The sequence below is a fragment of the Cyanistes caeruleus genome, chromosome 2 (assembly GCF_971803275.1).
Source record: "Cyanistes caeruleus chromosome 2, bCyaCae1.hap1.1, whole genome shotgun sequence".
NCBI classification, from domain to species: domain Eukaryota; kingdom Metazoa; phylum Chordata; class Aves; order Passeriformes; family Paridae; genus Cyanistes; species Cyanistes caeruleus.
In genome coordinates, this window is record NC_141702.1 from 15,838,950 (window position 1) to 15,865,627 (window position 26,678).

Genomic DNA, 26,678 nt, shown 5'->3' on the forward strand with positions numbered 1-26,678 from the left:
ATATATAATACTATGTCGAAGATTTTATTAGTTACGGATTAGCCAGATTTCCATGCAAATACAGAAGTGAATAAGTTTAATGGCAAAGCTGGGGTGATGCCATGATATGTTTGTAAACACTGTTGTAGTGAGAGCCCAGAAGCAGTCATAATATCCCGTAATAAAGTCTGCGTGGCAGGATAGTGGTGTGTGCCTAAGGGTGTTGGATTTGTTACCATTAGGATATGGGCTCTCGAGAAGGAATGTAAAGATAGAGCTTCCTCATGATCTAGACCACTTGGGAAATTTTTTTTTACTGATAATGGTAAAATTCTTTTACCAAGGAAGGAACATAGGAGTATTTCCTGCTTTACAGATGAGAAGATAGTTACAGTTGCTGAATGACCAAATTGTTTCACCTCTCTAACAGAAGTTTAATGAAACCCATTTTATCTAATCTCAGCTGTGTGATTCGGTAGTAAGAGCTGCAGTTGCTGTGGTAGTCTCCTGCTTTAGGACGCAAGAGAGCAATTCTTAAAATCTCCAGAGGAATGTTACAAAACCTCATGAGTTCCCTAGCCAGCAGTGTGCTGCTGAAGTGGGAGTTCTTCATCTTTGGTGTGTAGTAGATAGGGAACAGCTATGGTTTATGAGGTCTCTGTTCCTATGGGCCTGGGAAATAGTGAATACATATGTATTAATTCATCTCATATTGAGTAAGCATCAATGTAAGAGCACCTCTTCTATGTTTGTTTCCTGTGATCTAAAAAAAATCTTAATGATAGCTTCCTGAAAGCTTTCAAGAGTACAACAGATCATCATGTTCTTGCATGCTGTGCTAAAACTATAAATGGGCCTTCCAGGCACTGAGAAAGCATTTTAAAAAAACCCAACAGGGAAAGCCGCTAACCTGACCTCAAAGAATCTGCTGGGTGGAGGGAAACCTTAGTGAGATAGGGAAATGAAAAATTAATGGAGGCTTACTTGAAGGCAGTATGTTTGAGACAGCAAGTGCATTGCTCACCAAATTATTGGGCCTTTAATGACTTCATATGTATTTATGTATGTGTATAACTAAAAGCTGTTTTAAATACACGGTTTCTTTCCTCCTACCTCTCCAAAACCACAGATTGTATTTCAGTGGTTAGATTCTTCTATTCCAGGTTTGAGGGTTTTTTCCTCCTTTTTCATACCAGTGTTGGGGGCTGGGCTTCTTTCTTTTGTACTTACAGAATTTTTTCCCATAAATTGCTAGGATACTATTGGGTACTTCCGGGTACTTAAGAAAAACAAGAGTGGCCAAACTCAGGGGAGAGGATACCTGGAGATTTGGACAGGCAAAAAGATGGGGGTTGGGGGAGCTGCTGGGGCTCTCGCTCTGGGTTTCGGAGGAAGACAGGCGACTCACTGTGAAGAGGATTCCCTGTCACCACTGGAGCCTAGTCCAGTACCGCCTCATCCCTTCTGTGGATGAGTCTTGGCTCGTAAGAGCAGCCGCTGTGCTGAGCCCTTATTAACACCTATATCACTAAATGAGAGAACTATCCTCGTCTGCTCGGGTGCCGCGATCTTGGGCTTGCCCCTCTCTGCCCTGCTGGGAGCTGGGTGCCGCTGTCCCGTCGCCATTGCTGTGCTGTAGCCGCGCACCCCCTGCCTGCTGAGACCTCCCGCGGTTCCAGCCACAGGTCCGGAGCGTCTGGTACATCTTGCTACCACCCCAGGATTTTTGTTCATTCCTGCCGGCCCAGCTTGCTGTTTCCGTAAATCCTGCTAAAACACCGGGACCGGCTGCCCCAGGGGGGTTTGACCAGCAAAGCCTCTCTCCCGTCCCGTCCCATCCCAGCCGAGCCGCCATTACCGCGTGTGGCCTCAGCCCGTGCCACAGCGCCCCCTGCCGGCGCGGCGGAATGCCTGCCCCGCCCGGCGGGAGCAGCAGCGCCGCCTGGCGGCCCTGCCCGGAACTGCAGCGAGGGGAGAGCGCCCGCGGCCGGGAGGCTCCCGGGTCCTGTTCTGTTTGGTGTGAGTGCCAGAGCTGCTGTTGGCTTTGTTATAAATACTAGTGAAGAACTGTTATTCCTATCCCCATGTCTTTGCTTGAGAGCTCCTTAATTTCAAAATTATAATTTGGAGGGAGAGGGCTTACATTTTCATTCCAAGGGAGGCTCCTGCCTTCCCTAGTAGATATATATCTTTCAAACTGAGACACACATCAGTGATGTGAAATACTTCATTTGACTAATTAATCTCTTGTTTAGTGTCTAATCTGGCTTTATGCAAGTTCATTTGGACACATTGGGTGATTGCTTCCTCTTTCTAACTTAAGGGTAAAATACTGACATGGAATATAACGGCAAAGGAGCCTTCTGCTCCAGTCAGTTTGTGTTGTGTGGGCTGTGAGAGACTGAAGGCTCTGTATAGGACACTTCACTAGTGGGATCTACATCCATGTGTAGGTGTTTTTGTGTTAAATTTCTGTTTATATTAAATTCAGAGATTCACTACCTGAGAACTGTAATATTATAGCCTTAAAGGTTATAGAATCTTTCAAAATGCTTTTTCCACATTTTTTATTCAGTGCCTTTATTAGCATAGAAGTCTGCTACAGAATCAAGGAGAAGATGTGAAAATGTAGTGATGAGGAAGAGAAGGTGTTGCATGAAGTTAGGGAGTGATAATTTATTCTTCAGTTTTTTGCCTTGAATGAGTATGAATGGGGATGACTTTTGACTGTGAATGATCAGGACCAAGGAAGGCATTTTCCCACATCATGGTGAAAGAGAGGAGATGGCAAGTTGGTAACCCCTCTGTATTCTCAGCTTTGTTGAAGACTAAAAGTGTGATTTTGAAGTCATAAGTGTGTGAAGATCATGGCCACACTGGAGTCACACGAAGACAACAGAATTATCTTTGTAGATAACAAATGTTTCCATGAGTCATAGATTAAATTAGCTTTTACTTCCCCTCAGCTCCTCAAATTTTTTTTTGTCATAAGGCTGACTGCTTTTGATATCTAAAAAAAAACCTGGCTCCAGTTGAAATTTACCCTGGGTCAAGTATAAGGGCTCCCCTCTGCATTTACTGGCATCAAGGAGTGGGGTTAAAGGCAACTGTTCCATGAGAGGAGGAGTATCTTCTGTAGGAGCACCTATTTTCATAAAGCATGTTAGGATTTCGTATTTATATTGCCCTGCTCTTTTGTCAAACTTGATTAGGAATTGGCTGTTGCATTTAAGCACTGCTGTGGAGGAAGATAATTGAAGTGTGATCCCATAAAATTGATTTCCTTTAGGAAGCTATGTGCATCAAGTTTTTAGTACTTGCAATGGCAAAGAAACAATGCCAATATGAGCAGCAGGAAATGGCTGCATGTGGGAGAGTGTCTGAGCCACCAGAGTAAGCTGCAGGAGGAGCTGAAGTGGTCATTCTGACTGGAATTCTGAATACAGTTCAGAGTAGGCTGTTATTAGCCAGGGCTGTCTAAAGGAGGGAGCTCTACTTTTTTTGTTTTCCTGAATTAGTGTATTTCATAATAAATGAAAATGTTGAAATTTTTCACTTTTCTCTTTCATGGGAGTACAGATTTTGAAGACTTTTTTCAGGGATAGGTTGCCAGCATTTCAGAAATAGCCACATATGGCAAGAAGGTAAACTCCGATTGCTGCTAAACTTAAGACTTGGACTGCCCCCTTCTGCTAGCAGGGGTTAGAGCTTCTTGTTAGTGCTTGAAAAAAAAAGGCTCTGGCACCCTTTCCTGCCATGCCTGCTTCACTGCACTTTGGTCACAAACTTTACGCGCAGTACAAAGCTGTTCTTGAGGTCTGCTGTAAGTTTTGAATTGCTGAAATCTCTCTTGGACTGTGTTCATTTTATGCATCAAAACTACAGTGACTAATGACAATGTTTGGGGCTTTCCTGTTTCCAGAATTGGAAATAAAGGGTTCTACAACCTGCAGACTTTGAAGTCCTGACCAATGTAGGAGAATTGTTTTTGTTAATGCTTTTTTCAAGTTGTCCTAATGCTTTTCTGAATTCCACATGATTTCATGTTTAGGCACTGCTGGATATAACTGAAGATACGAGAGTTTGTAATTTTGTCAGTAAGAATTGTTTGATCCTACTCCAGCAAAAATGTTATGTGACATAATAGCTCTGAAATTTCTTGAGGCATTAAGAAATTACATTGCAGCATGAAGCTAGTTCTTCTGAGTAAAGAAACTGCTAATTAATGTGGGGGGGGGTTTAGCTTTTCTTTATTTTTTTTCTTTTTCCTGTCCTCTTTCCTAGGAATGTTTCGGAAAAATGAAGACTTGACTCCATCACAGAGGTGTTTGGCTGTAAGGTAGGCTTTCAGACATCCTGCTTTGGGGGTGTTTTGTGTGCTTTATTAATACTCTGTGCAGTTTCTACAGCTCACATTCAAGACAGAGTTTACAAGCTCATGTAAAACAGACCTGTATTTTTATATATTTTTAGTTTAATTTGTACATCTGTTCTTCTGAAAAATATCACTAGGAGTAGGTTTTAGTTATTTAGGAAAAACGTTCTAAGTTCTATGCAGTCTATGAATGCCATATCAGGAGATTAGTAAACAGTACACATATGAAGTAGCTGGTGAAGAAACATAGTTAAATTCTCTTTTTCAGTATTTAACTTGCCTTTTCTCATTTCTTTATTCAGGACACTTGAAAATAGTATATTGCTTTGGACAAAAGACTGTTGAGACATTTGCTTTAATTGAAATTATTGCCAGTTAACACTAACCTTTGTTTATTCATTCAATTGTTGAGGGAAAAATAGAGAACCTAATACAGTTGAACAACTACTTAGGAAAACAGCCTTCCCTTTCCTTCCTCAGGCTCAGCTTCAGTCAAAATCCTCTACTGAGCAAGGAGAGACTCAGTAGAGTTCAGAAGGTCTGTGAAAATACTCAAATATGGGTTGGAAAGAAACACTGTGTAGAATGTTTTGAGCTGTGATTACAAAAGACAGACAAACTGCTCTTGTCCATGTGGTTTTTACTGCAGTCAGAGTGAGCAATGGCATGGAGTATGACCTTTCCTGCTGTGGAAATCCTGAAGAACTACACAATCCATCTCACGAGTTGCTTGTCTTTGAATTACAGACGCATGCCAAGTCTACTGGAGTATTTAAGTTACAACTGTAATTTCATGGGTATCCTGGCAGGCCCGTTATGCTCTTACAAAGACTATATTACTTTCATTGAAGGCAGATCATACCAGCTGCAACAGTCTGAAGCGAATGGGAAGGAAGATACAAAGTATGAACAAACGGATCCTTCCCCAAATGTAAGATGTATGACTCTTGCAGTGCTGATGCTTATGTAATCATTGCATGGAAAGCTTGGTTTGCACTCTTCATTTACAGGCATCACTGCTGAGCTGTATCTGGAGTTCATTCATCAGCAGAATAGTTCCCTGTTCAAAAAGTTATATGCTTATTTTTTAAAGGCAGGTTTTCTCCATGGTTTCCAGTCTGGATCTTGTGGATAAAAGCAGATGAATTTGGAGCCTCCTAACAAGCTTATATGGTAAAAAGCCATCTTTAAAACCATTCATGCGTGATCACTTCAAAGCATATAGTGTGCATAAAAACCCAGTCATATGTAACAAATTGAAAAAGTCATAGAAACAGTTTAATTTTTCATGCTTGCAGTCATGTAGAGAGGTATTAAAGATGGATTTTGATCTGAAGGTGTAGTAAAAGATGTACTGGCCATAACACTATGAATAGTATTCTGAGCCACAAAAGACTTTTTTTCTCTTTGGTCTGTTATTGGAGAAGAGACCAAATCCAAATACATAGAGAAGATAGTCCAATTGATCATGCCTTACAGGAGAGATTGTATGACCTGAATTTGAATTAAAAGCTCACAAACTTGTTACTTTTAGAATTTAGTCCGATTAGGTTAATAAGTACTGAATATTATTTTCCCACTCTTTTCATATCATCTTAAATAGTAATATATCTGGCATTTAAGTTTGCATGTGCTTAAGATAATTGTTACCTCACATAAGAAGTAGATATTTCGTGGGGTCAATTGGGACACTTCACATGGATAGCTTTTGCGAATTCCAGCGCCCGTTGCCCACGTTCTGCTTATCTTGAGACCAGCTGTTGCTGGAGCAGATGAAGATGTTCCCACATGTAGCTGCTTGTCTTGTCCTACAATCTGGAGGCTACAGCCCCGCAGCTGGGCCAAGAGGGAGTACTGGCTTCCCAGTCGGTTGGGGCATCTCCAACCACTTCTATCCCTGGAAAGTGCGTGAGGACTCTTTGCATATTCCATCCTACCCATCTTGTGTGATTGTAGTAACTTGCACAACTGGAATCTAAACTCATGGTGGGAGGATAGCACTTGAAGGTGCTCCACAAGTTGACAGAGCACATGAGCTCACACAAGTGAGCTGTGGAACAAGTTAGGAAGGGTAAAAGACACGGGAGAATTCCTTGTGTGGATTGCCATTACATGGCCCATGCTCTGCTTTGATATGTTGTATTGACAAAGTTGCAGGCACTTCTATTTCTAAGCATTGTTTTAGCCCAGTAAAGTCTTGTGTACCAAAATCCTATTTCTGCAGAGAAGTGTTACATAGTAAAATTATTGCAAATGAATGGAGGTAAACCAAATCTGCCTGTATCAGTACTTCTGGACACACATCTACTGATTGCCTGATAGGATTTCCTGGCTTTTTACCACATAATCTTGCTAGTAATATGCATAAGGTCAATAGAAATAAATATAAATCTATGATGGCTTCTTCTTTCAGGTAAGTGGTTTTTGTTAAAATTAATTGCTCTTAAGATGCTTGAAACTTTTGCAATTTATGCTGCATTAGCTTTTGACATAAAAACAAAGAGAAGTTGTTTATGTTCTTGATACTTCATCTCCCAGTTGGTATCAGAGAAACTTGGCTGCATTTTATAACACCAATGAGTATTGTGTGCTTTTGGAGAAAGATGAATGACACAATTTTACTGCATTTGCTGTATCAATTAAAATATTCATTTTTCTTGTTCTAGAAGAATGTTTAAATACCATTAACTTTATATTAATACTTTAAATTCATTATTATTTCAAGAAGAATAAATTTCTAGGTAACTCAAAAAATTTTAAATGTAGTGGGGATCAGCAAATGTTAATGCCATAAATAAAAAAAGAATCCTTGAGCTGAGTTACAGTAAGTTTCATTTCTTGTAAAATATAATTACATAACCAAAGTAGTTCATGCCAGCCTCCTCCTCTATACTGTGTGTTGACTGCATGATGTTAACTTGGATTAGTACTTTTGCTGTGTTCATTGCATGTTAAATGATTCAAGTCATCATATTAAAACTTACTTCTCATATCCCTCCTATTGTGCCTTTTTGCAAGCTATCAGTTGTTGGTGCTCAAAGTGGTGTCAACTCTCAGAAATTAATATCTGTCTTTGTAAGTTTCTTTTTATTATGGCTACCCTTAAAATACAAGATTCTTGTCAGCAGATTTCTGCTTTCTTGCTTATTATGCAGAATCTTCCTACAGGTTATAATGTTCTTGCTTAGTTATCTATAATTTTTATCTGAGATACCAACCTCCCCAGAATAATGTGCTTTATTATCATTCAATATTATGTATTATGTAGTGATTCTTTATCAACCTAAGAACAAGTTCATTCAAATAAAATTTTTGAACATTCCTCTCTACTTTTTAAAATCTGTTTTCATATATTATACATGTTTATGCAGTAATTTATTTCTTAAATTTCTAACCTCTGTGAGTGTTTTACCTTTATTTCTTCAATTAGAAAGCTTCTCCTGAGCCCCTTTCTCCAATTAGGTATCTAGCTTTCAACCTAATTTTATTCACATCTAATTTATGCACGTTTAGTTTTGTCCTGGCACTGTCTCCTAGCTTAGGTACCTCCTTCCCTTCCCAGTGTTGATCATATTTGATATATTTATACAGGTATACCCAGTTGCTCATCAAAACTAGACAATTCAGGTCTTTTTACCTTTTTGTTGTAAAATAATTAGTATTTCTTCTGAGGTCAAAGTTATCCTGCATCTTATTGTCTTTTAATTACTTAACAAAACAGTTATTTTGCTATGTTAAAAACTTTATAGAATAAATGAGATTAAACTTCAAGTTACTTCATCCTTGTAAAAACTGACCAACCCCCCAGTGTGACTGTGCAATTCAGTGATTGCCCATTTGTGCCTTGGCAAAGAAAGTTCTATTAATAATCTGGTTAATTAAGCAATAGGAAGTGAATGAATATTTTACCAAATGCATTTCAATAGGTAATTGAACAATTGAACTATGATTTTGTTGGTGTCAGTGCACAGTGTTGTAGCCTGATTCAGATAATTTGATTAGTCTGAAACTAACTTCTTGTGAAGAAACAAATAAACCACTAAAACCTATCAAACATACCACCACCTTCCCACCAAAAAAATTTCAAACAAACCACCCTCCCATCCAAACTGCCAAAAATCTAGGTTTTTATCTGATTTGTTTTTCTGATTTGACTCAGCCTAAGAAGCACAAAGCAAACCTGGAGCGAAGGAGTGGAGGCAGGGCAGGACTCTGCTTTGCACTGCAGCCTGTGCTTGGCTTGGCCTTCAGAAACTCAGCTTAAACTGGGCTGGAAACAGCAGCTCCCCAGCTTTGTAGAGGTGGGGGATTTATCTCCACCGCAGTTTTCTAAGGACACTATTATCCCTGGTTCTGATCCCTCTAAGTGGTATTGTGCTGGGATTTACAATTATTGAGTGAAGTAGTGCAATTAAAAAAATAGAAAAAAGTTTAATTTATGGCAGAGTAGTGTATGAATTCATTATTTTTTTCTTAAAATAAATTTTGTTGAAATTCTGATGCTCTTTCTTAAAGGAGGTGTTTTGACCTCCACAATTAATTAAGAGAAATTCAGAGAAATACAAAGCATATTTGGCATTGAATAGGCAGGTGAATGACATTTTTTACTAATAGAAGAATTGTTAATAGAAGCAGTGGCACAAAGCAAGTCGTTGAACAGAGATAAGTGGCCAAAACATTTTTTGAGACTTTGTGGTCATCTTCAGATGGAAATAACCTATTTTATACTCATACTTATGTTTTAACTTGCATGTTACTGTTACCAGCTTATAAATATTGTTTCTCCTGCATAATTGAACATGACTTGTAATTATGGCTTAGGCCTTAAATCCTTGCAAATGTCTTCAGAACTTGGCATGGTGCCTTCTGATGCTTACAAATATCAGACTTCTACATTTGTCACATACTGCATACCAGAATGAAAAATTCATTAGTTTTAGTAGTAACTGATTTTATGAGCATTCATTTCTATTTAAGATCCTGAAGGTGTTATGCCAACTGAACTTGCCCTCTTCTGTAGCAGAGAGAGAGATTCTTAATAGTTCTAGAGTAACAAAGGAATGCTTTTAGGAAATGAATGCTCTTCATGTTGAACTCTTGTAATAGAATAAATTATTAAATGAAGTTTATTAGAAAGTAGAAACAAATAATTAAGCACCAGCTTTAACCATAAATAGGTAGTCACCTCCTGAATTATCTGGCTGTTGTTTTTCTAAATAGCTGAGATTCCTGATCCTCTCTGAAATACCTTCTGAGATGAGCCAAATGAAATGTATGCAATATCCAAAAACACCCTCACTGTTTTACAGCTTTTCCAAGTCTAATTTTTTAATCACGTCAGATTGTACCACTTCTTACATCTGTGCAACTGGGTGAATCTTTGATACTGTCTGTCTTGCCAAAGTGTGTGCTTTCAGCTGGACATTTACTGCTCCATTCTGTATGATGGAGTTTTATTTTGGAGCTAGATGTGGAACTGAACTCTCAGTGAAGCAGGATGTTATCTTTACAAGTTTGGGTGGGTGTACTGGAAGCAGTATAGACAGATTCCGGATATATTTTTGTTCTGATGCTTCAAACAAAAGTAGATTGTTTTCTTGTCAACTTTAGTATCTGTATAATTGTAATGCAAATTTAAACTGTAATGTTTCAATATCAAGATTACATAAAATAAAAATCTGAAAATCACATTTAAATGAATTAGCTCTCAAACTTCTCATTTGTTGGTGCTTGGTTTAGTGACTGGGGACTTTCACAAAACGTGGTATCTGCCCTTGGGACATGGATCAGACTAATGACTTTGAACAGTCAGTGTCAGGCATATATGTTGCTCTGTATGTAAACATATAGTGCTCTCTATGTTTTATATAGATCCTTAGAAAAGTTCTACCAAAAATACATACTCTTTATTGTGGTGGTTATATCAAAGCTGAGTTTTGAGAAAATTTGGTTAGGTCCTATCTGAACAACACACTTCCACACATCTGTGAGCATATTATTTGTCCCATTGTAGCTTGATCACTCTGACTGGGAAAACAGGTCTATCTAGAACTGATTGGCTGAAATTTGGCCTGAAATTCATAAATCATTTCAGCATTTTAGTTGGTTTAGAATTTAGATGCTGTGACAATCTAACAGAAATGATTGATGTATTGAGCTGGGCAGCAATTGAACATCTGCGTGTTCTGAAAAAAAAAAAGAGTCCTGAAAAAAAATTCAAGTTTTGCCATTATTTTGGAATCTCTGCAGTAATAATATTACTTTGTGTTGGATGATATGTTTTGTGTTATGATGTCTTAACAATTTAATTGCTGTAGTAGTTTGACAAGAGAATAAGAAAAAAATTGAGTTGCAAAAGGTGCTCTGGTTATTAAAAGGGCTTTTAGTGATTCGGTATAGTCAGACTGGATTTGTTGTGTTGGCCAGCAGTGATGCTCACAACTTGATCAATATTCCTTGAGTCTCTATAAAATAGCAATTCTTTTATAAACTATTATAAAGTTGTTAGTATATATATTACTGAAAAATTAGCATATGTATATATCTGTTTAGGGAAGGAAGATTATAACTTTCCTTTGTTTCCAGAAGATAAACAAAAAAATGAAGCTTACAGAATCTCCCTTCTTAAATTTTCAGATAGCCGTGGCACAGAAGCTCTTGATCTGTGGACTGTCCTTACTCTTCCACATGACTATTACAAAAACTTTGCCTGTGGAATACAACATTGATGATAACTTCAGAGCTACAGCATCATGGCCTGTAAGGTTTTTCTACCTGTATGTGTCTCTTATGGCTGCCAGACCCAAGTATTATTTTGCATGGACTTTAGGTAAGTATACATTTAAAAATACAATAATAACAGAAAGAGCATGTATTGAGAGCCATCTGAGATGTGCACACCCAAGTGTGTATTAAAAAGTGGCAGTGCCCTCTTGAGGCCTTAGGAAAACCTGATTGCATTTAAGTCTTTCAAGGTATTAAGTACATTGAACAGTATCATTCTTATTGGGAAACAAAAGCTGCCAGAAATGTAAGCACAGTGTTGGGAGAGTGTTGCAAATGAGATCATAGTCTCCTGTGCAAGTCTGAGTGAAACCTAAGGAGTTTTGGAGAGTGGTATTGTTTCAATGAACAATAACTTTAAAAGAAGAAAATGTAGTAGTAAATCTAGTCTGATGTACAATCCTTCTGTTTGTTTGGGGTTTCTTAAAATTTATTTTGATACCTTTATTTTTGGTATATCTTCAAAGTTAGTTTTAACCTCTTTCTGTGGTTAGTTATCAGTAATTTGCTTTTATTGATGTTATATATTGCTGTTATTCAATCATGAAGGAAAACTAATATGTTGAAATTCAGATACATGATACTGGTGTTAATTGTAGGTGGTGTTTTCAGAATTTGATGGGTGACACTTCAGTTTTACTGGTTTTTTGCTAGAAGATTGAATGGCTGGTGGGATAACATGCTTAGTAACTTATTTAAGACGCTTGAATAGATTATATAGTTTAAAAAATATTTTGCATTTCCCTTCATGTTACTTTTAAAAAAAATATGCATACAACAGGAAGATGCTTTATTTAAGTAATCTGACATCTTGAAAGTGGCTCACACAACAGATTTCATCAGCTTCCTCCTCCTCTCCAGTTTTACATATTTGTTTCATAATTCTTTTGAGAGAGAATCTGTGGGAACAATGCAATAAAGAAAGCTTTAGGATAGCAGAGCAGCATGACTCATTTACAGCTGCTGGTTTCATTCGTGGTCAATGAATGAAATGCTTTCAGCTTGTCTGGATATAGTCGTTCTGGGGCTTGTTGTGGAAAGAAATACTTTTGAATGTTGTGCTCTTATACACCCATATCATCATCTGTAAATAGTAGTAGTCATCTGAAAAGTGAATAATTTTAGTTGGGCTTTTTTTTTGCCTTTAATACTTCAGTTAGATTCCTCCTTGTGCATTTGCTAGCAGTGTTAGAGCTAGCATTCCTCTGGTAAATACCAAAGAAAATAAGCTATGCCAACTCTGTACTTTTAGTTTGCTAGCCTTCTTCCTTCCATTTTGTCTCATCTAAACTTATAATGGTAGGAGTAGAATGTGAGGGGTTTTAACAGTTTTACTGGGTGTTACATCTGTGAGTTGTACGTTACTATTTCTTCACACTTAAAAAAAAAGTGTTAATGAAATTAATTACTTAAAATGAATACTAAAATGCTAGTTAATAAAACGAGTTCTACCCTAGTTACAGCCTTTGCATTCTAGCTTGTGAAAGATTATGGAGTTTGTCTCCAGCTGTTTCTAACTGAGCATAAAACTTGTGCCCAGTGTTTGAAGTTGGCATAGCAACATCAGATGTAAGGCAGAAAATGTAGTTGTTTTCAGAGATATTTTTTAAAAAAATCACAAGGGAGTAAAAATATTATAAATTCAAATGCAACTCATTTGCTTGTATGTATTTGAAAAATACAATTGAGGAAATGTTAGTGTCTGAGCTAGCAAAGCTCAGGTGAAGGTGATGACTGAAAGTGACAGGCAGTAGAGATCCCTGCATTTTCCTGCGTGGTCCAGATGACAGTAGCAGCTTTTTCTCCTAGGGAAAAATATTGTTTACTTAGAACATCTGACCTTTGACATGCTGAAGTGTAAATACTTCACATTGAAAGGTGTTGTAACAGTGGCCTTGTGCCATTAGTGGAAGTTCGACGAGCTCTGCATTCCTTAGAAAATTACTGTTTTCTTCTGTTAGCTTTGCACTGCTCTCTGTGAGGTGCTGTGAATGTGCACCTGCGTAGAGGGAATCACACAATTTAATCTTTATGCTTTAGGCATCACTGCTGTTGCATAATGAAGACAAAGACATGCATCTGAGCACTGAGCTGCTATCTCAAATGATTATAACCAGCCACTGTTTTGTAGTCTTCGACGCATCTCATTGAGTTTGTTTTTCTGTCTGATTGTTCAAGCAGGTCTATGTAGGTGGTATGGGAGACAGGGAACATCTGTACTGTGAAGTAGCTAGTGCTACCTCTCATTCTTAAGCTTTTGCACAAGTTTTTGAATTGGAAGCCAGTGTTAATTAGATTGTTTTCTGGTTGTTCAAGTCATCCTCAGTATTTAAAAGAAAAAAATAAATGTAGTCTTTAAAATATGATAAATGTTTTGAACCAGTTACATGATGTGTGATGCACAATTCATAATACAGACAGTTTATAATTAATTGGTTCTTTCTTGTCTCATTGCAGCAGATGCAATTAATAATGCAGCAGGGTTTGGTTTTAGAGGCTACGATAAAAATGGAGTTACACGTTGGGATCTAATATCAAATCTGAGAATCCAGCAAATAGAGGTTTGTTTCTGGCTCTTTCAGAAAAACGTACATGTCCCTGTAGGTAGTTGCTCTTAATTTCAGTAACTTTTCCTATGCATTCATTCCTTTAGATAGTGAATATGTTCTAATTAGGTCAGAAATTATGTGTTCACACCTTTAGAAAAGGGTGGAAAATAGCCTGTTTTGAACATGTTCTACTTGTCAATTGACTTCCAAAGTATTTTGTGGTTATAAGTAAAGTAAATAACGTATTCAACTCATCACAAATTTGGATGGGAGGATTTATAATTTATACACAATAACTTTGAAACACATTGTGATACTCTGCAGTTATGGAAATAATTAGTTTGTTTTACTTTACAGTTTTCCACAAGTTTCAAGATGTTTCTTGATAACTGGAATATCCAAACAGCTCTTTGGCTGAAAAGGTATTTATTTCTTAAAGGAAGTGTTTCTCCACTGAAGTATCTTGGATAAATATTTCTGTGAAGATGGTATAACATTTGAAGCTAACTCCCACAAAACATCACTTGTTTAGCAAATGTGCAGTAGATTCTTCTTCTAATACTTGAATTAAAGCCTCTGAGTTTAGGACTTTTCTTTTAGTGTAAACTATCAGGTTATGATAGAAACTGTTTTTCTTCACAGGTCATAGGGAACCTAAAACTGTTAATCTGCGGAGGTATCTCTTTTCCCTCTCTTAGCATTCAGCCAGTGCATGTTGCTGAGAGCAGCAGGCAAAGTGTACATCTCAGCCTGTGAAAGCTCTGCATTATTTTTAGCCATAGAGTGACACAGGAACTTCCATACATTCTCTTAGAGAATTTTCTGTGCTTCTTCCATTATGAGTGTATGACAGACATCGAACCCTACAATGTGCTGTCAGCAAAAATTCCAAATGAATCTCTCTCAGCTGCACTCTTTTTCCTTGCCTGGGGAATAGGTACAGTGCCCTGTGAACTACATCATTCTGCTTCTTTTTGGTAAAGTAGAAGTGTTCTTGAATAGTGCGTGGATGTTTCCCTTCTTCCAGTCAGACTGATCTCCTATGATCATATGAGTTGATCTCCTATGTCCAAGTGCAAGTTTAACTGAGACCCCTATCTTGGGATCACCTTATTCTAGGATAGCTGGCAACAGGATGTCTCTTCCATCAAATTTATTCATAGTATGTTCACTTTCTTCCATAATTTCATCCCTAAATATTTTTCTCCCTCAATTTAAAAAATAAATTGAATTTTATGTGATTATTCTGGTTGTCTCAACAGTCAATGGAATTCACTGCTAGGACAGTCAACAAAAAATTGCATGTGTGCAGGTATTGAAGTGTAGCATTTCAAAAACCAAATACGTAATTTAGCTGTTTTGGTTTAGTTAGAGAATAGAAGTTTAACAGTATTAAAACATAAGAAGGAAAAGTTGTATTTCAGCTTTCAAATCTCCTAAATGGAATGATTCTAAACAAAAATTATTGGTGAAGAAGCATAATATTTCTATCAAAAATGGAAAGAAAAATTGCAGATCAATTGCTCAGGGTGATAATAAGAGATGTGAGGAATCAATTAAAACATCTCCTTTAATAAGTATTTTTTAAAACAATAATAGGAGAATCCTTGGACATAGTCTAAATTAATTCTGTCAAAGTGAAAGGGTGGGGAAAGGTGGATGTTCTGCAAAAGTTTTGTTGCAAGTAAAAGATTGTTTTAAGTGATCATATATGAGATCCATAAATTGTGGTAGAGAGGTATATTTTGTTACTAATTGTTTGGTTAGTTGCAATGCTCCAACAATTTGCATAGTGGACAAGCTCATGGATTACTTTCAACACACACCTTTAATACATAATTTTTTTACCATTTATAGAAGTACCCAAAACTTTAGCCATTTATCTCACACGAAATACCAGACATTAGCATTTGTTCTGTTCTTTTCAGATAACCGCTAGAAAATGAACCATCAGTTACACCCTGATTGTGTGTAAAAACAAACTGGTAGAAAACGCAGTTAATGGAGCTACAGATCACAAAGAGGTTTAGTAAATATTTAATGTAGATCGTAGTATACAGCAATTTAAAGGCATTAGTGTTACAAGCATGTAAGTTAAAATAGATACTTGCATAGTAACACATATCAACAATATATGTTATTATAAAGTTTCCTGGCTGGGAAAGCTGTTATGTTCCCCCTCAGCCCTTTCTTTCTCTTTTTCAAAGATACCATCTCATCCCATTTGTCTTTGGTCATGTTTGCAAAGCCTCTGTGGTTCTTGTTGCTCAATTTTGACATCTTTCCAAACCTCCTGTCTTCTTAGAGTAGATGTAGTACTTCTGCTAAGACCTTCAAGGTTTTTCCCTGGATTTTTAGAGGCAGAGTTGATTAATTTGAGTGGATTAGTAATAATTATTTTCCTTGGGTAATACTGGGATATATTAGAAAGGGTGTTATATCTCTCATGTTTTGCAGCAGAAGTCTACTGTTGATTCATGCTTAGCTGATACTCAATGTTTCATACTGTTGATCCATAATCATACTCAGCTACACTTTTTCAGTAATGTTACAGGAATGGTACTGGTTTGTGTCTTCCACTTTTCTTATTAGATGTTCTATGCTTTGGACTTCATCTTCTTGATTTCAGAACATCCTTCAAGTCTGCCAAGATCATTTTGGATTCTAGTGCTCTCTACTAAGAAAACAATGCCAATCTCGTCCATCCCACCTTCCACCTCAAAAAAAGAAGGGAAGACAAGGTGGAAAAAATATTTCTCAGTCTACCACCTAAGTCAGTAAAAAAAGTATAGAACCAGACCGAAGACAGTACCTTGTGGAACAGTTGATGCATCTTCCCACTTTTAGAGCATTATGGATAACTTGAACCACCTGTATATGAATAGATTTTCTCAACCTGTTGTGATGACCATATTTTGTTTTTAGAATCAAATGGAGCATTTGAACATGATATACTATTGCTAAATCCATGGAAGCATTTAAATTTATTTTTTACTCTTTGAAATTGAAACCTGACTTTGTTTTTTTACTATTTTACCTTGTTTCCATTGATACAGCTGAAATTTGGTTAGTTAATTTAGTCAGTTTTGTTCACTCCTGAAAGCTTTCCAGGAACAATTTCAGTACTTTAAACCAAATAAAGATTGAAGACATATATCACTTTATTAATGAGACATAATTAGCCACCAATCATACACGTTTATAATTAATAGCAGTATTAGAACACATAACATTTCACATGGGTTTAGTGCTTTGGTGTAATAAACATTTTAAACACTCTTCTGTAACTAATCCCAAGCAGAGTAATAAGCACATGTGTACGTACACAATTACGTGCAAACTGCACCTCCTCTCCTAAGGATGTGCAGGGTACAAAACCCTGCTGGCATGCACTGCCTGTGGGAGATGTGGGTGCTCCAGCTTGGTGTGAATCTGCTGATTTCACATGACCCCTAGAAAGGCCTGGCACAAATCCATGTGCCTGCAGCTGACAGGGATGAGACACTGCTCCCTGGCATGGTGCACTGCACTGACAGGCCCATATCTGGGGGTGCAGCTCTGTGTCTACCAGGGATATTCTGTCTTGGCCAAGACAGGGGTCGTAGTGTTGGTGGGGTGACTTCTGGCAGGGTCAAATGAGGTTTTGATGAAAAGTATTTTGCTCCAAGATAACTCCCTGACTCAATGCAAATTTTCGTACTGGTTTGCTACTCCTTGGGCTGACAGATTCTTTATCAAAACGTCTCTGTTTACTATTCAGCGTGGCCAATGTTGCTTTCCTCTTTAAGGTGATCTGTTCTGGGCAAATGTCCTCATATAGTTTTGAGTATTATGCCAGCCTCGTGTTCTCATCTTAATTGCCACTCTGAGTGAAGCCCTTTAGCAAGAGGAGGTAGTTGTGCACATATCCCACTGAAGACCTCATAAGATAAAACTTACCGCATCTATTTGACTGGAATAAACTAAATTAGAAAATTACACTTTTAATCTTTCTGTATTCAGATCCTGTCTTTTTAACTTCTGTTCCTCAACATTGACTACATCAGTAGGTTCTGGTAATCTTTTATGTGGAAGTTGCAGTAAAGTAGATAACTAGTGTATGTTGTGCCTCTCAGTATCATTAGCTTGTCATCTTTGAATAACAGATGTGCATTCTCTTCTCTTTCTCTTTCTCTGTTACTAGCTATGTGGTTATAAAAATCTTTTTACCTATTGGTGTCTATAGCCTTTTTAGTTAAAACTCATTTTTGTATGTTAGCCATAGATTTGTGCTCATGCATGCTTGTGGTGTTTATTTTTGCTTTGTTAGTTTGTATCCATTTCCATATTTCCTATTGCTTTTTGGTTTTCAGATCATTAAAGGCATTAAAGAACTCTTGATGAAGCCATATCAGGACCTTACCATGTTTCCTATCATTCTTCCACATCATGATGGTTTGTCATTGTGTCATAAAGTGTTGTCTTCTAGAAACCACCTTTCTTGGATTCCTTTTTTCCTTCTTCCTTCTAGAATTCCTATTATAGGACCTTGTTTAGTAATTCAGAGTCTCAATTTTAAAATAACGAAGAGTTTAGCATTTTCCTTATTTGATACTCTCTCAGCACTAGAGTATTTATTACAATTTCATCGTCATGCTCACCTAATTATGTCACACAGACACATTTTCAACTGTAGTTTCTTTATTATTCAAAATTGAAGGTAGTTGTTAAGTTTTCCCCTGCTCCTATAAGCTGCTCTTTTTTAATGGAAAACATACCTGACTCATCCCAAGAATCTGGAGGTGGTTTGTGCCTTCCAGTGCAGCTTTTCAAACACATTCTTTAATGGCTCAAGATCCCTTACTAATGCCAAAACTCATCTTTGGATGGATGCTTGTGTATTGCTTCATTAGGAATAAGGACCATGTGTGATGGTACTGAGCACAAGTTTAGCACTGAGAGCTGGAATTGGGAGCTGTGAATAGCTTTAAGCATCTTCTGTCATTTCAAGCCATAATATAGTGACAACATATTATAATTTATTATTATTATAGAAAATATTATTATAATAGAAATGCATTATTATAATAGAAAACTGTAATTGCATTGAAACTTCTGTGTTGGAGATGAAACTGGTAAAAGTATAATGTAAATGTAATAGTAAATGATAGCTGGGAAGACTGTGTGTGATTTGTTTCATGTTACTTACCTTGAATTGTTTCTGACTTGCTAGAGTGTGCTATGAGCGAGCCACCTTCAGCCCAACAATACAAACCTTCATTCTTTCTGCCATCTGGCATGGGGTTTATCCAGGATATTATTTAACATTTTTAACAGGAGTACTAATGACACTAGCAGCACGAGCTGTAAGTACCAACCATCTTACTATTATTAAAAAATAAGTTTTGTAAAAGCAAATTGATCATGTTCTTTGCTCCAAAGATGTCCTTTACTATTGCTACACAATCTTTCTGATAGTGGTGTTTACTATTTTAATTATGAGAACAATGGGAGTGATTAATTAAAAGTGATTGGAAATAAGACTATATACAGCCTATAACATCTCTGTAGCTTATCTTTCGTGGAATCTCTTCCTCAGTATTAACTGATGGTGTGATGATGTATAACAAGCTGAACAGGTTGTTTATAATTATCTAAAATAATTTTGAAAATATCAGTGACAATGAGCAGCTTAAAATTTGAGTGTCAATGCTATATACTTCTAGAGTCTGCTTCATCCCTAATTTCTCTCCAGTACTATTGTAAGGATGATAACTAAAGAATGTTCCCCCTCAAGGAGCTCATAAAAATCTCTAGTGCAGTTACTATTTCCAGTTGGCCAGCCAGTAGTGCAGTAACATTAACATGCTTCTGTTGTTGCTATTCAGAACCATATGGAAACAGCAAATCTGCTAGGAAATCTCTCACAGTTCTGCCTGAAAAAGCTGTGTAAGAACCGGGACAGGTTTATCAGTCACTCAGTGGAAAAGAGGAACAAATTGCATATCAGATCAGAGCAGCATAACAGAGCATTTTTTGTTGAAAGAACCAGGAGAGTGAGAAATTAAGATGACTGCTGTGTGGTTGCTATAATAGCTAGAGGAAGGTGGTACTTCAGATTTAGGTTGTTACTACATCAGTAAAAAAAATGCTTCTCTTTCTTCACAAGATATGGGTATAGTCCGTGTTTGACAGAACTGACTCCTTTCTTTACAATAGATACAGTTTTCTTCTTCTTCCAAATCTATCACAGAGAACTTTTGACATTTATCAGCCAGGGGCTGGTGCAAAAGCCAAGGTTCTGGGACAGTTCACAGATAAAAGTTGTTTACTTAGGGAGATGAGTCTACTAAATTGGAGTGCTCACTGCCCTTCATCCTGGGCTTCTCTAGTAGACTGCATTGTATTCATGTTTCATATGTATCAATCAATAGGCTAGTAAAAATATTTTGAGTTTCAGTATCAACAGGTACTTAATATTAATTAAGATATGTTACAGCATATTTGTTATTTAACTCTACTAGCCTTTAACTGCAAAGTTTGGCAGTTCTGATCCACACTTTGTTCTGTTATGGCTAAGTGTGTATCAAACTTATTTTACTGCCTTTGATTGTTACATGTTTCATAACCGGGTGTTTACTAGTGGCAGTCCTAAAATACAAGATTACAAGAAACTTTGTGAAGCTTCATCTGAGTTCTACAGAACTCAGAAACAAGTCATTGCATGTGACCATAGGAATAACTAGAGGGAGATGGCAGAATGAGGGGTATGTTGCTAGAATTACTTGTTTGACTTAGCTTAACTAAGCAAAGACTGAGTGGGACTGTAGTATTTACAGGGCAATTAAAATAAGAAGAACAAGAAGGGTCAAAGAGTGTTTTTCTGAAAAAATAATAAAAATTTTAAAAGAATTTTCTGAAAAAATAATTAAATCAGCAGGAGCTAACCTTGGATATGTTCTTTGGAATGAGGAGTTCTAAAGAAACTGAGGGTTAAGGAAGCTAAACAGTGCACTCTGGTGTGCAGCTTTTCAGAGAGCACTGCTTCAGTGCAGGTGACCAGGAGGTGGCAGCTGTGATATCAAGTTTGGGGTCAAAGGCTGAATTGAGCCCATCTTGGTTTGTCAGCACATAAGAGTGTGAGCAAGGATAACAGTTCAATCAAAGAAAGGGAAGAGTCAAAGATTTACTGATGTCTTTATAATTGTAGACTTAAATAAAGCTGAACCCAACCCTGTGTGGGATTTGGATTTGGGATTTTTAAATACTTCTGGTATTCAATATTTTGAGCAGAATTTTAGAACAAAACAAGATTTAGCACAGAAATTTGAGTAATTTTGTAATAATCCCACTTGATAGAAATTAAGACTTAATATGTAATTAGGACTGATATTTTGTATATTCTGATATATACCCTGCTTCCCTTAAAATCTATTTTATTAACAAGTGTATGAGAATGGCTTACTGTGTAGATGCTTTCGTCAGAAACATTCTGGCCGTCATTTACTCCAATCCTCTATATTTACAGAATGGCTTGATAGAATATAATGTCTGCCTTATTCAGACAAGCAGTGCAGACTTGCATTGGATTTAGGGTAGGATTAATTTACTTAAATTCTGTTTAAATTGATAAATGCTTAAATTCCCATGCTGAATGAAGTGCAGGAAATTTGAGCCAATTCCTGTTGAAGTTGATGGGCATTTTGAATAGTTGAAAGATATTTGACCAAACTAGCATTTAAATTCACCCTATGACTTTTGTATTAATGCAACAAACTGAGCTCTCAGGGTTTATTCATCAGCTAACTTAGTATTACCTACTTTTTCAGATAAGAAACAACATCAGACACTATTTTGTTGAATCTCCTGCTGTTAAACTATGTTATGATATTGTGACATGGATGGCAACTCAAGCAGCAATAAGTTACACAGTTGTGCCATTTGTACTGCTCTCTGTAAAACCCTCTCTGACCTTTTATAGGTAAGCACATTCTACCTGTTTCCTTTAACTTGGAATAGAAGTATTTTCAGTGGCAGAGGATTTCTGAAGCTATTTTAGTGACAGAATTTAATTCTAAGATCAATTTGTAGCTGAGTGAACTGTATTTCTAGTGCTTGAATGTAGTGTGTCTTGTGTTGCTCACATTTTCCTGTCATAACAGAATTATTTTTCAGGGGGCAGGTAAAAAAAACCAAGCAAAAACAAAACCAAAGGATACCTCTGAAATTACTATATGCCCTTGAACTATTTTATAGCATGACTAGATATTGACTTCCCAGAAATAACTCGTGAAAAAAGTTGAAAGACTTCTGTTCACTTCATACCTTGTTACAGTCCTAAATAATGTGAGGGAAGACTTAAGTTCCGATTTTCCCCTTATTTTACTTTTCTTAAAGGAAATATTAATGTTTTCATATCTTATGTGCAAAGTATATCTGTAAGTATGGTCAGAGTTTCATTGATTTATTATTTCTGTTTGTTTTTTAGCTCCTGCTATTTCTGTCTTCATATTGCCAGCATCCTGGTGTTGTTGGTATTTCCATTGAAAAGAACTCAAAGAGGAAGTAAAAATCATGAAAGTGTCCAGCCTGTGTGGTCAAGAAAACTAGAAGAAGAAAGTCTTTTGCAAAAGAACAATTATTCCACAACAAATAATAGTTTCAGTCAGAAACAAGAAATAACCTGCAGATATCAAGCATTAAAACAGTGATTGAGGAAACACTATGATGAATATATTTTGTATGTTTTCAGAAACCCATTTTTAGCACCTTTTAAAGGGGTTTGTATTTGTTTGCAAAGATATTTAGTAAGAAAAGATTGCATTACCTAGGAAAATCACATACAATAGCAAGACTGGAAACAAAACAAATTAACCCCTCCCATGCCATGCCCCTGTGGGTCACGCCTTATATGAAGATATTACCATTATTTCAATGGGCACTCAGGACTTGCAACGTATGTCCATAGGGTCATATGTGTGCCCTTTGCTGAATGTACGTTGTGTATCCCAAGGCACTGATGGGGTGGAATAAAATTGTGTCAATCTAGGATTAACAAATGGAAATTAATTTTTCCAACTGAATTACTTGCCTTAAACCCTCTATTTACTGAAATATTGTTTTTAAGTGGGCATTTCAAGTTTGATTTTATGTGGAAAGTATTTCACATATATAACACTATGTGCTATAAAGAAGATAAAAATAAGGACATGCAAAGTCACTAGTAGACTTTGGAATCTTTCAAAGGGAATTGCAATAAGCATCTCAGTATTTGGAGGGTTTTCTTAAAGTATCTCCAACTATTAGAATACATTACAGAACTGTAAACATTGATGCCAAATTATAGTTAGGTTTCTTCGATAAAGAGTATATAATTACTCTGAATGGATTAAAATGGCCCTTCTGAATGGATTAAAAACACCTCAAATTTACCTTTTCCAGATATTTATAGCTCTAATGTAGGTTTCTTTTACTGTTAAGTACCTAAATCAAATAAAACACTGCCAAGTGGGCTTTGCAGCCAGAGGGGGAAAGGCAGCCACAAGGCACAGAAGACAACATGACACTGGGATTTCAATGAAAGTGCAGTTTTGCCCTTAAATACCATAAATACTTGTTCTAGAATAGAACTGTTTTACAAAAAGTAATTTTTAATACTTAAAGTTATTTTGAATTTTCAGGCATCAGTTAGTTGATGATGCTTTCAGTATAAAATAGCAAAATTACCTTGAAGCTCCAGCACATAGGTAGTCAAACATGAAATGACTATCACAACCAATTTCTATATGCTTGATAATTGATGAATCTTTATCCAAAGAAGTGTGTGAATTTGAGGAAAAGCTTTTTCTTTGAATTAGAATTTTAGATGCAAATTACATGTCATATTTCTGGGTAACATAATGAAAGAAAGAAATCCTTCAGAGTATCTGACTGTCTGAATTATGGAACTGTGTCAAGGAAACAATGCAGTGGTTATATCTATTCCTGATCATTTATTGTGATGATAGTCAGTGCTAGAGTACTACTGTTAAAGGGCTACATTTTAATTGCATATGTTCTGTATTTTCATATATTTTTTTTTTTAGTAAACACAAACTGTTCATCCATGTGGGGTTTATTTCTAATTTTAAACCAGATTCATAATAATACCAGAGAAAAATAATGCAGCTGGTTGACAAGTAACTAACAAATGATTGAAAAAATTTTGTCATAATATTTTGAAACCTAAAGTTTTCATCAAAATTCTAGTTCCAGTTGGATAAGTACTCTTACTACCAGAAATGCAATGATGGTCCTCAGCTTTGGGGATATTGCCATGCAAAAATCATCACAGTACTCCCTGAAGAACCAGACCCTAAGTTAGGTCAGAGTTATTTGCTTGTTGTCATAACTCTGTGTCTGGCCCTTGGTTCCTTGCCTAAAACTCCAGAAGGAGGGGAACATAACTTCCTATATATGTAGGTTAGCACAAATTAATCTACTCAGGAAGGGGGAACTGAATATGAAATGAGAGTGGATGAGTCTGTTAAGATGAGCAGGGATGTTCATTGTTTCCGTGACAGCTGTATTATCTTTAAGATAAAATAATCTGACTTCTAAATCCTTATTTTGATTGCCCAGGTAGACTTCCCCTTACATGGGGTTGTGGCTGTCATATGCTTCTTTGACACCACATTATGGTTTTCTTGTTATTAATAAGTAAGGGCATGCTAGTTTGTTTGATCATCCTTGTTAGAGAATCAGGAAAGACATTTTTTTGTTTTCTGTACTTGAAGGGACATTTACATAAAGGAACAAATTAGATTTGCACATTTCTGGGTGGGTAAGTAGAAATAGGGTTGATTCTTTCCAGCATTTGTTACTCTTGAGCTTAAATTCATCTTATTGGTGTAGTCTCCAAATCTATTTAAATTTTTGGATGCCAGTACAATGTGCTGTTTTCCTATTTATGTTCTCGTACTCTTGCTTTATTGTTTTGGCATGTGTGCCCATGTGTGCTGTGGAGGCTTACAGATTCTTCTTAATGAAATATGGAAACAGTTGTAAAGGCTCCCAGAAAATAAGCAGGTTTAGGGTAGTGCAGACTGGTACTTCAATGTGGGTGAATTCAGAGGTATAGAGGTATAGTTTTGTTCAGAACTTTTGTATATAGGGAAGTCGAAGCAACTAAGAAAGTACATTTATTCTTTCATTGAGCACAGGTGGCAAAAATACAGGTTTCAAAACTGGACATGACTTTTTTCTTCGTGATTTGAACTCATTAAGTAATTGCAACACAAGAAAATTATGACAATTAATTAATTCTGCACAGAATTTAAGTATAGCATCCTAGAATTTACCCTTTAAATGCCATTGTTAAAAGTACTGTTTGAACAAAAATCTGCACTTCATGAGAATAAATCCTTTTGGGGACTATGGAAAGAAGTGTTTTGTTTTAATGGCAGCACTCTTGATTTTAGGCAGACTGGGGTTTCAATGTTTCTTTCCCTCTGCTTTACTCATATTCTGCCTTGCAATTACACTGTTTTTTTATCTTCTCAGTCAGAAGGTCAAGAGCAGCCAACCCCAATGCTTTAGATAATTTTTAGGTTTTACACGCATCATTTGATAATACTAAATTTGAAAGGATGGGAGTGATTACTATTGCTTTTCCTGGCAAAAATTTTAGAAAGTGTGTTTTGGACATGAAGGAAACATGATTTTAAGTATTCTTTTACTTATTAAATAATGTATATCCAAAAGGTAAAAGTGTTTCCTGTATTGCAGATCAGCACATTATGAAAAATAAATGCAACATATCATTCATAATTTTATGGTGCTTTGCAGATATTTGCCTATTGTGAACAGTTCATTCAGGCACTTAATGAGTTAAAGTTAGTTAGTAAATGTAGTTACCCTGATTGTAACTATTTGCTTGCTTAACATTTTTTAACTTTTATGATTCTATATTAATGAGAGAGATATATATTACATATTTAAATAATACTTTCAGTGGTGCCCACTACTGTTATAATCAAGAAGGCTTTGTTAGCTTTCCAGTTATAGATACGCCCTTCTTATTCAGGAATCCTATTCTTCCCTGGCCATTCCTTAAGTTGACATGTAGACAAGATTTCAGTAATTGGTGACATTTGAAAATGTATTACATGTAAAAAAAAATTGGTATGCATTTCAATATACTTCTAATAATAAATCACACTTTAGTGAGAAGACCATGAACAGACCTTGGTATATTCCCTGCTCTACACTGACGTATGGTAGAAATTTGACCAATATAGTAAATTATTTATTAGTGGAATTTTACACTTGAAGAACTTGTTCTGTTTCCCCCAGGGGAATAAGTAATATTAATATAAATGCTAGGCTTGTATGACAGGATGCACAAGGTAGTTTTGCCTTTTTTGATGTCATTGATTTGGATAGTGGTAAAATGTCCTCTGATGCAGAGGAAATATTTAAGATCATCACCTCCTGTCTAATATCAAAAGTAATTTTAACAAAATCTAGATTTTTTCTCTCAGAAGCTTTGCAAACAAATTGTTGACAATTTGTTTAAATACGTGGTCAAATGTGTCTTCACGTTTGCATACAAATGTGTAACTTGCTTATATATATACTTTCACATGTTCAACTTTATAAGTTGGCCTTGAAAGACAAATTTAAAAGCACAAGTTACTATAATTTAGGCTTTCATTTCCCTTATCTTTAATTCTTTCACTTTGTAATTCTCACTGAATTCTGAAATCAAGCTTGAGAATTTAGTTTTCATTGAAAATTTTGAAATACTACCATCTATGTAGAAAAGTGATCAATGTTAAAAAACCAGATGGATATAGATTTAAGGATTTTAATATGATGCAGACTATCTATGAAAAAAGTACACATTAGTTCTGTGCTGATGCATCACAGCATTTCACTACATGATTGACCTTTATTTAGGTCCAACAATACTCTCAACTGTACTATTTTTTTTATTTTCCTGTTTAAAAATCAATTGACAATAAGTACTTCAC

The 26,678-nt window shown here is 36.3% G+C and overlaps 1 protein-coding gene and 1 long non-coding RNA gene across 5 annotated transcripts in view; one reads left to right on the forward strand and one right to left on the reverse strand.

The window, feature by feature from the left end:
- MBOAT2 (membrane bound glycerophospholipid O-acyltransferase 2) overlaps positions 1-25,473 on the forward strand; it is an 89,992-nt gene extending 64,519 nt beyond the window's left edge. For 3 of the 4 annotated variants that reach the window (XM_086875903.1, XM_086875904.1, XM_023922714.2), the window contains 8 exons: positions 4,264-4,318; positions 5,102-5,285; positions 10,991-11,183; positions 13,595-13,698; positions 14,044-14,108; positions 18,899-19,031; positions 21,495-21,646; positions 22,154-25,473. In XM_086875903.1, the coding sequence (XP_086732029.1) occupies positions 4,264-4,318; positions 5,102-5,285; positions 10,991-11,183; positions 13,595-13,698; positions 14,044-14,108; positions 18,899-19,031; positions 21,495-21,646; positions 22,154-22,376 (1,109 nt within the window). In that variant the 3' untranslated portion in view covers positions 22,377-25,473. Of the gene's footprint in view, positions 1-4,263; positions 4,319-5,101; positions 5,286-7,372; positions 7,430-10,990; positions 11,184-13,594; positions 13,699-14,043; positions 14,109-18,898; positions 19,032-21,494; positions 21,647-22,153 lie in introns of all 4 variants that reach the window. The other variant, XM_086875905.1, reaches the window with a different exon arrangement.
- On the reverse strand, positions 7,985-11,160 carry LOC147654632 (uncharacterized). Its single transcript, XR_015282769.1, has 2 exons — positions 8,369-11,160; positions 7,985-8,083 (listed from the first exon to the last, which is right to left on the reverse strand). It is a non-coding gene; the product is annotated as an uncharacterized LOC147654632 (long non-coding RNA).
- Positions 25,474-26,678: the final 1,205 nt, after the last annotated feature.